We start from the raw sequence: 10,578 nt of genomic DNA, 5'->3' as shown, positions 1-10,578 counted from the left end.
GTATGCTTACAAAAGCTTTCCCTTTTTCTTAATGTGAAGTCAGTGTCTTTTTAAGTACACAGGCCAAGCTGTCTCAAAATAAGTAAATATATTGTCCTCATGACTGCTCTGTCAGAAAGTTACACCACTACAGAGGAGAGCGCAGATTACAACTGGATTAAAATGTTAGGAGTCATAGTTGAAATATACTTTATAACAGCAAATTGTTATGCATTGAGCTGTAAAACAGCAATATACTACTATTCATCAGGGTTTTTACTCCTTCCAAAGCTGAAAATAGTTTAATACTTGTTACTGCAATACAGTCGTTTGGTTATCGCCCATTTTTCAAGTCCTGGGATATTCGTCTGAAATTACCTTCTCTTGCTCTCATTTCATCAGTTCCTTATTAATAAGTATCTGAGACCTCTCCTGAATGTTTAATATGTGTCCCTTTTCCACCTGTGCTCCCTGGATTTGCTTTTGCAAAACGAAGGAGTTTTGTCTTTCAGAGCGGGAAGTTCACAGGAAGTGAATCAGGAGGTGTCATTGACCTTACACTGGATGAAGAGGATGACAGCGCTTCTCAAGGTACGTGAAAAATACTTTGCTAGCTGCAGGGATAATTGAGCTGCAAGTGTTATTTCATCCCGTGAATGACAGAAAGGAATAAACTTCTCTTTCTGCTTAGTGTATTTTTTTCCTTGGTGTTTCAGTTAAATAGGACTCTTGTTTAAAAATTCTCTTAGATGTTAAATAAAAGGACTTTTGCTTACAGTCTTTTAAGATTTTTACTGTTCCTTTAAGTATTATCGGTATCTATGTTAAAATACCTCAGACTTGGGGAGTAGTTTGAGATGTTTGAGTTCTTGATATTTTAGAAAGCTCTTCTAGATGTATTTATTTTTTCTGTTTACTGATTATAATTAAAGCCCTTTTAATTCTACAGCTGATACTTAGGCATTAGAGTATTACAGCTTCTAATCTTTTGTTTAACTAACACTTTGTGTGCAAGAGTTTACAGACCAAATGCAAACTGTTGTTTGCTTTAGGACTGTATGCCAAGAGCAGAGTAAATATAGTCGTGCTCTTGTATACTTTGGCAGTTTGGATGCACTTCATCTTGTAAAAAAACACATTTCTTTTTATATAAGTCTTGTGTAAATGTAGGCCAATCTAATTATAGTTAGCATTGGATTAATGAAGAATGAAGTACTTCAGAGAAGTAATGAGTCTCTACTTAAGACCATGTATTGTGCTGCCATTTTCGTTGGAAAGAAACATATTTCTACTACTGGAGATTAACTTTTCTGTCTGTCTGGTCTCTAAATGCATGTCCCTGTGCTGCATTCTAAAATCCACCCACCAAGAAGTTTGATTCCTCTGGACAACCGTGATAGTTATTTCTCTAGCTAGTGCATTCAAGTTCTACACAAACATTCTTAATAGCTTGACTTGCTTTGTATTTGTATTACACAAATGTAGAAAATCATATTGGCATGTGGTAGCATTTCTTCCAGTGAGGAAGAAATTGTAGAGTTATAGAATGGTTTGGGTTGGAAAGGATCTTTAAGATGATCTCCTTCCAACCCCCCCCTGCCGTGGGCAGGGACACCTCCCACTAGACCATGTTGCTCAAAGCCCCATCCAGCCTGGCCTTGAATAGTTCCATGTGATGTTATCACCAAAAGGGGAGTGTGAGGTATACAAGTATTAGGAAAGCATGATGCAATTCAGATAGCTGTCTGGTTCTCTTATCAGTAGAGGATACGTGGTGCACAGTGAATTGAGTATGAGCCAACAGTGTGTTCTCATTTCAATTTAAGTATTCCCCCAGGCTGGCACTGGTGGAACCGCAGCTGAAATACGGTGTCTAGTTTTGGCTCCATCTTCTTCAAACTCAGAAGAATTGTGGTAGCACTGGAGAGGGCCTCACTCATGGTGTCAGGATGGTGAGGGCCTGGAGTGCACAACCTGTGAGAAGAGATAACAGACCAGGGCATGTTTGGCTAAGAGCAAAGCAAGAGATGAGGTACTAAGCAGCCTTACAGCTACTTGGAGGGTACTTACAAAAATGACAGAGCACAGCTCTTCTCTGCAGTGCCAGATGATACATTAAGGGGCAGTGGCCATGAACTACAAGTTCAGGAAGTTCAAGTTCAGCTTCAGGAGGAAAGAAGTCACCATAGTGCTGCACAGAGGGATGGTAGAAACTCCCCTCTTGAATGTTTCTGAGATTCAGCAGGGCAAAACCACAAATCATTTGAATAAGTTGTTATTGACAGTCCAACTTCAACAAGAAATCGGACTACACAGCCAGTAGAGGTCCTTTTCAGCCAGGATTTTGAACTGATGAGCTGAGTGGCAGAATAGCTGACACAATCAAGTCTTTATCACTGTCATCTCTTCTGAGGGTTAGTTCTCAAAAAGATAAAAGAGGTGGTTGCTTTGGGACTGTGTAAGGCTGTCAGGTAAGGTTAAGCTCCCCAGTCCTGTTTAATACTCTGTAAAAGACACCCAGCAGATAGATCAAAATGGATTTGTGGTATGTTTTAAAGTAGCATGTCACAGTATTGTGATGTACTTCAGCTAATCATTTTCTATTTAAAAGTTTCTCAAAGTAACATTTTCCACAGTTTTTTTCCTTCCTAATTGCATTAAGTAGATGTTCACCTCACAATTGCCATAGAAGATAAACACCACAGTTGCACATACAACTGTAAGACTGCTTCTCTAGGTAGAAGTGCTACAGAGTTGTAGCCTCATTACAGCTTAATTCTTCCCCAATTTCTTTGTTGGGGCTTGAGCCAGTGTCTTAAAAATTTCTCTAGTGGGATATTGTGAGATTCTTTCCCCTTAGTTGTCAGGTGTTAGAAAATTGTCTTTCCATTAGGAGGAAGGTTAGTGGGGTACTTCCATACTAGGTTAGCTCCTGTGTGTCTCTTCACTGCAAAGCAGAAGCTGATAGCCTGAAGCCAATGCAGATGAGTTCATCTTTAGAATTTGTGTGAGAAGTCAGTGGTTTTTTTACATAAGCTGTAGAAACATAGGAACCAAAACCCTTATAAAAGCTTGAATTTCACCATGCAGTGAGAACACAGCATTAGGATTTTTGAGCAAGTTTCTCAGGAATACGTTCTGATAAGAACTTCAAGGTTAAACAGAGGAAGAGTACACTTGTAACAGCTTTTGCATAATCATAAGCATCTATATACCTGTGGCCAAATATTTTTTCCACTGCACTCTGTTTACAGCAAATGTGGAGCAAGTTTTATTTTATTCTAGATTTACACAACCTCAGGATAGAAAATACCTTCAGCATTACGGTGTTTCCTGCAAGAATATTAGTTCAACACTAATTCAAATAGAAGAGCAACACTTACATAGTGTTCTTGGGAACACTTAGATCCTGATCATTTTCTTTAAAGCATCGTCACCCACATAAAAAGTAAACCTAATTCTGCTTATTTAAATCCTAATATCTACTAATATATAATAACATCTTCTGATGTGTGCAAGAATTAATGAAAATTGTGTAATTTTTGAGAAACCATGTTAAGAGTAATCTAGATACTTTCTGTCTGCAAATATCTTGCAATACTTGCACTTTGGACCTTGCTGTCTTTTTTATAAAATACTTGTGTCGCACACTGCATTAAGTTATTTTGTATGAATATTAAAACAATTAATAGATTCAGTCTAAAGTGGGTCTGTAGTCTAAGATACATACATAAATGTACTCTTAACAACAGCTGTGTTCTGCTTTTTAATTATTTTGTAGGAAAAATTATGAAATACATAATCAGTTTTCTATTTTATAAGGTGTTTTATCTGGTTAACAAATCTGTAGTTCACTGGATAATTTTTTTCTTATTCTTGAACATGCCTGTGGCATGTTTGCTGTTCTGTAATCCAGCTATACCAGTTATGAACTAGTACACTGTTCAGAACTCCTTTGTGCTATAACTGCAGTGTTATAGGCTGTTTCTGGCGTGAAATTAGCCCCTCTTCTTTTCCATTTTTGTTTTAGATTAGGAGTTCTGCTTACACCTCCAGTAGTAAAAATTTCCATTTTATGCTCATTTCCATAAATCATATTTTTCTGTCTCCTCTAGGTCCACATTTGTTGTGAATATGATGCTGTGTTCATTTAATATTGCAACTGTTGCATGATTACTTCTAACCTTAGCCCTGTGCTTACTATGTACCCAGTCTTCCTTGCTGGTTTTTTTACTTAAATAGCCTTTGCCATTTGTGTCCATTTATTTAATGAAGTCTAGTTGGTTATCTGTCATCATTTCCAGTGGCTGGTGGAATGCTGACCTAGTTTCCAGTCACTGGAATGTCAGCAGGGCTCTTCTTGATTTGTCAAGGGTAAATGAAATTGCTCTGTGTGAAATTCAAAACAAAAGCAAAACTGGAAAAGCCCTCACATTTGTCGAGATTGTCCTCTTTCCTTGAAGCACATTTACAGCAGTATTCTTTAAAGGTTTTTGCTTGTTGGATTGTAAGTGCATCTTCCAAGTCATGACTAAGAGTGTACTCACATCACTGGAATTATTCAGTGGTAGTTGAGCTGTGCATCAGTCTGTAAATATTTGAAGTAAACAGATGTATGCATCTCTGTAGGAATCCCTTCGGAGTCAAGTAGTTTACTGAACACTGGGAAAGTTCTCATACTTGGGGAAAACAAAAGAAGCTTGAACCAATCACAGGGCCTGTTAGCTGATAGAAGCGCAGGAAGCATCTCACCTTTTGTTTTCAAAATGAGCATCCCTTCACAGCTCCTTTTAGAGATTTCAAATGAAGGAAAGAACATTATATTTTCATCAAATGGCTTCAGTGAAGTAGCTTGGCTGTTGAGTCTACAGAAAGACAATATGGGCTGCAATTCATACTGTGTTTTATTTTTGAGGTCTTGAATTTTGGGGATATGGTCTGGGCATGGTTATGCTGGTGCTGGGTTGATGGTTGGACTAGATTATCTTGAAGGTCTCTTCCAACCTTGATGATTCTGTGATTCTGTAATTATGTCTCATAGAATCATGCAGCAGTTTGTGAAGGGTACTGCTACTTCAAGCTGTAGTAGTTAGTGTTAAACACAGCTCAGTGAGACTATCAAAATAATCTCAAACTGCTAATATTTTGAGCTATGGTGGCATTAGCCCTGTTCTTAATGCTTTGAAATCTAGTTGGTATACTTAATTGAACATTTTTTATGTGATCCTCACTATATTGTTATATTTTCTCAAGAGTAAAATGAGTATTTATATATTTTCTTCTTTATATCCTATGCTCTTTTAATAAATTAGTGGCTGATGCATGTACAGTTTTATTAGGGAAGAATCCTTCTGAGTGACTGCCCTTAAAATCTACTCTTCTATCTTGTGTGTTTTAGCTCTTCAGTGGTGCCTCCTCTGCCCATTACTAATTTAATGTAGCTGAACTATCCAGATGAAAGCTTCTCAATTCTTCTTTATTCAACTTGGGCCAAGTCTTAATTAGATACAGACTTGCACTCTAATGAATATTTTATGTAGTCACAAACAAACTAAAGCAGGAAGAAGTATTGCTGTGGTAAACTACAGACACAGGCAGTATTTGTCAGTATCACAAGTCAGTAAGTCATGACGAGGAGGGTGTCAGTGTGATAAAACAGATTTTCTTTTTAAAGTTTTCTATAAATAATAAAGTGATTTCACCTTTTTTAAGTAAATATCATGAAAATTCAAAATAGCAGCAACAGGACTGACAGATTGAACAAAGGGAAACATCAAAAGTAGGCAAGACTTCTTTAGGGAACTAAATTTGAGTACTGCAGTGTTTAGGCCTTTTAAAGGTTTTAGGATTTTTTTTTTTTAATAGAAACTTTAAAGACTTTGGCATAGTGTTCCATTGAATTCAGGTTTCCAAATTGCACTGAAATATGCAGACTTCATGATGATAGAATAAAACATTGTGGAGTGTGTCTGGGCAGGGGAGAGAGTGCAGTGGTGAAGACGAGGAGAATTGAATGAGTTTTCTTCAGATATGTTTGCATAAACAAAAAGGTTAGAGAAATGTCATGCTTTGAATATCCTCACCAGTCTGTAAATGGGAGAGGGACAAAAGGGTTTTAAAACTCTGTGATGTTTCAAACAGTGATTCAGAAATGAAAATTTCTGTTTGCTATTGTCTATAAGTTCCATTTATTTTAAAGCAGATGGCAAGAAGCAGAAGCAGAACCAGAGCCAGGTACCTGTGACAGGACTGAGCATACCCACCCAGCCCTTGACTCGACCCCTGCAGCCATTGCCACCTTTGCAGCCGAGCCCTGTACAGCAGCCAGGTGTGCCAACAAGTGGCCCTTCACAGACCACCATACACGTATTACCCACAGGTAATTTCATTTGACATCACTGTGTGAGTGCAGTGGCTGCTTTTCTTCTTGAATTAGACTGCTGTGTGTTCTACATTGTGCTAATCTTTTTAAGTGAATATTCAGAATGTTGGAGTCACTTCATAATCTTTCATTCTAGTCAGTTTCCCATAACATTTTTTTCTTTTTAACTGATAAAGGGGAAAGATAGTACTATTGATTTGGAAAGAATTCAGGATCAATTTCATTCCATGGAGAGGAAGAAATCATGCTAAGGATGGTCATGGAAATTATTAAATATACTGTTGTTGGTAAAACTGAGGGAGAATAAACCTGTACCTTCTTTAAGTAATGGTGGAAAAAACATTATCAGCATCACTCCTACATCTGTTCCTATGCACCTGGCAGTTAATTCTTCTGGCAGAGGGAATGGCAAGGCTGACATTGAAGTTCTATCCCTACTTAAATATTACTTTGTAGTGTGATTATGTTTTCCCCTTTCTAAAGAAACATAGATCTTCTTTTTTTCTTTCTTTTATTCTTTTTCTGTATATGATTGTTGAAGATTAGTTGGCACTGGAATTACCTTATGACTGCTGTGTTCTGCAGACTCTTTGGTGGATTTTATATTCTCCCACTGTGCTTATATGCAGGACCTTTGCAGGGAGTGGGGAGATACTATCTTTATCTTTCCAGTTAGGAAGCTGTATATATATAGACTTTATTATTTCAGGTGAAAATACTGTTTAGGCTGTTTTCACTTTTCTTGCATTACCCAAAGCAGACAGAGACAGTTTTTATTTTACATGGCTCAGATGAGTCAGTTTTCCAGAGGAGATGTGTACTCTGGAACAGGCATATGGCTTCGACATGGAATTCAGGTTTATGGTGTGCTCTGTCTTTTTCAGCTTCGACAACAGTGAATGTAACTCATCAGCCCATGGCTCCAGCTGTTCCCAAGCTTCCTATCCCAAGAACCCCTTCTAAGCATCAGGTGGTCTATACCACTATTCCTGCACCACCAGCTCAGAATCCTGTAAGAGGAGCAGTCATGACCAGCCCAGGCTTAAGGCCAGTCACGCCACAGACTGGAGGTAGGGGATGATTCCTTCCATGTGCTTCTTACTGTGACACAGCTGGTATGATCCACCTGATGGATGTGGCATTTAGTTTTTTGATTTGGGTTTGTTGTTTGGTCTTTTTACAATACTGGTCCTAGTTAGAGAGGTTAGGGCTTTTTTTCCCCAGCTTACAGACTTGAGAAAATTCTTAGGCTACTAAGAAATTCTACCTGCAGCTATGTGAATGAGGAAAAATTGGATTTAAGTCATCCCAGGCACTAGCTCTGCCAGTTAAGCATCTGTGATTGACATGTCCCATACTTTACAAGGTAGTGGAAGGTAATGAGACATGTGCCACTGTTCTGAGAAAGATAAAGAACATTTTTTTATTATGGTGGAAATTTAAAATATACTTATGTAGAAAATCTTGTTTGATTTCCTGTCTACAAGTTACATTTCTATCAGGCATCCTAATGTAATTCCTTAACAATCTCTGATGTCCTGTGCTCAGCAAATTTCCTTCCTGTCTCAAGGCCTGAAGAGATTAAATTTCTCACTGGATATATCAGAAATTAATACATGCTTGAGTTTCCTTGAGGAGAGATGTTGGCAAATTCCCCTTTACTTGCAAATGCATAACTGATACCTTCTTCTAGCAGTAAACTCATTTTCTGAAATGAGTAATAGATGCCAAAAATAAAGAACTTAAATGATATTTTGTTACAAAGTGGTGGCTTTTAACTGCCCTACTTTTGCTCCCCACAATTTCTACACTATGGTTATTTTAAGACCTTTGTGTTCAACGTAAATTTCCCTATTTTAGGGCACTGAGTATGAGCCTACTTCAGTGATGTCCTGGTAGTGATGCTGCTACTGATGTGTATTGGTTTATATTATCATTGCAACAGCCTTTAGTGCCAGTAGCAGATGCTTCTGGTGTAAGATTGCTGCACTTTGTCTTTGAAAGATTGGCTGTGAGAACCCATCCAAAGTGTTTTGGAAATTGCAGTTTTGTACTTCTGCCTCAAGTGAGTAGTATACCTATCCAGAAATGATGCTATGTTTGTATCTTATATCTTATTAAGGCATTTCTGACCATGTTCAGATGGTTGTAATTTCCTGAGACAGAACTACAGTCATACTAAACGAGCATATCTTACTGGATTCTCATAGGTGAGAAGTAGCCAGCTCAGGTGACTGTTTATCCCACAGGAGTTTGCACAGCTTCATCAGCTTCTTAGATTCCAGTAGGAAGAAGATGTAAGGCACCTACCTGGTGTTTAGCACTTTATAATAAAAACATTAAGATTTAGCACTCTGAGCTCCCTGCCTTGGACTTGCAGATCACACAGACTTCTGACACTCATCCCCTACGGACTGTAGCTTGATGAGTGTTTATAGAGAGAAGAAATTGCCATGTAATAGCTGTGGTTTCCCGATAATGCGTTGCTCTGTGAGCTTGTCTTCCGGAGTATTAGAATGCTTCAGTCACACACAAGTGTGGAACTAGGGTGTGGTAGAGATTGCCCCAAATCTTGTATTTCTAGACAGAAATGGAAGGACACCCTGGGCAACCCATAACAATGAGCAAAAGCTTTGAGTTCACAGAACATACATGTCCAACAGTGAGTAGATAAAATGTTACTTAAGAGAATTAGCTGTGATATAAAATGAAAACCTGGTAACTTGCAAGAGTTTTGGATGTTAGTTACAGGGCTATAAAACTGTCTCATTTATTCGTGCCAGGCAGGTCAGTTTGCTGGGAACAACTGAAATGGTGATGCCTGTGAGTAGTGTCCATCATGGAATCTGACGAGAGATGTTCTGTGAGGGAGGACAAGCTTCTTGGACAGTGACTTAGCTTTTTTTGCTTTCAGTGCCATCCACAGCACAGCCTTCTGAGTGGATAACATTGTGCTGCAGCAGCATTTCTCTTTTCCTTTCTGAATCCCAAAATGATGTAATTTTTCTTTTCATACTTAAGCTCCCTGTATCTCCCACACTTCTCCTCACTATAATATTCTCACAGGTAAATTCTGACTAGTTTCAGATCTGATTCTGTGAGATTGTCAATCCAGCTGTCAATCTCCTCAAACATTATGTCCCTTCTGCAAACACAAGCGCTCACTCTCTCTCACTTTTACAGCTTCAGGGGCTGGGAGGTGATTTTGTTGTTGTGCAGTGCTTCATCAGTCCGCTGGCAGCCGGAGGAGTCTGTCTGAAATTTGGCTTCATTCAGCTGCTGAACCAAGGGGCTGGTCTTCCAATGTTCTGTTTAGCTGCCTGTAAGTACTGAATACTCACAGTGTTTGTTGTTCTCCTTGCAGGTATGACAGTGCGAATGCCTCAGACAACCTACGTGGTGAACAACGGGCTGGCTCTGGGCTCTGGAGCTCCTCAGCTCACGGTGCACCATCGACCGCCGCAAGCGCACACTGTGAGTGGGGTGTTCAAATCACCTGAGGCGATGTACAGCCTTGTCTCTGCACTGGGACTCTCAGGCTGCTCTTAGTGTGAGCTGCAGAACAGTGAAATGCCTTGTTGACACTTCTCAGCCAGTTCTCATGCAGGGCACCACCTAGCCAGCTACAGCAACTCCTGCCCAGAATAGTACAAGCTGTGCAATCTGTTAGCTCACCCTGGCCTTCTCCAAATTACCAGGAGAACATACTGAGAAATAGTGCTTGAGTTGTCTGCAGGTGACTCATGGAGTCAAGGGTACAGAAGAACTGGCAGTAAAACATTTAGTCATGCTTTGGCTATGAATTGGATGACCAGTTTTTCAGTACAGCGGTTTGCAAAACTGAGGTTGGAGAACAAGGTACAGACAAAATCCCCAAGGTTGCCAACTCCCAAATTTCAGAGTTTTTAGTCAATGTTGAGGGTGATTACTCCTGCATCACCTAAAACCCCCTTTGATAAGAATTTGAGAATTTTCTCTGACTCATTTAATTTAATTGCAAATACATTGCCTGTACACTCACTGTTGGGCAGTTACATTACTTATGGTACCCTGAAATGGTAAATATATTGCCAAGAAGGTGGCTTACCATCCTTTCAGTCTAGACACTGTCAACTTAATGCACTCCCCGGTGATAAATAATGAGAATAAATGAAGCAAATATTACACAGAACACTTAAGATGCCAAAAACTACCCCAGATTCCAACCTGAAAGACCC

The 10,578-nt window shown here is 39.1% G+C and overlaps 1 protein-coding gene across 2 annotated transcripts in view; it reads left to right on the top strand.

The window, feature by feature from the left end:
• Nucleotides 1-10,578, top strand: part of ATF7IP (activating transcription factor 7 interacting protein) — an 88,587-nt gene that overhangs the window by 71,996 nt on the left and 6,013 nt on the right. The window contains exons 11-14 of one of the 2 annotated variants that reach the window (XM_032107048.1): nucleotides 492-570; nucleotides 6,179-6,358; nucleotides 7,246-7,431; nucleotides 9,726-9,835. In XM_032107048.1, the coding sequence (XP_031962939.1) occupies nucleotides 492-570; nucleotides 6,179-6,358; nucleotides 7,246-7,431; nucleotides 9,726-9,835 (555 nt within the window). The remainder of the gene's footprint in view (nucleotides 1-491; nucleotides 571-6,178; nucleotides 6,359-7,245; nucleotides 7,432-9,725; nucleotides 9,836-10,578) is intronic. The other variant, XM_032107049.1, reaches the window with a different exon arrangement.

The sequence above is a fragment of the Corvus moneduloides genome, chromosome 4, assembly GCF_009650955.1.
Source record: "Corvus moneduloides isolate bCorMon1 chromosome 4, bCorMon1.pri, whole genome shotgun sequence".
In the NCBI taxonomy this organism is placed as follows: Eukaryota; Metazoa; Chordata; class Aves; order Passeriformes; family Corvidae; genus Corvus; species Corvus moneduloides.
Note: the sequence above shows the minus strand (reverse complement) of the source record. Positions and strands in the feature narration are given on the sequence as shown.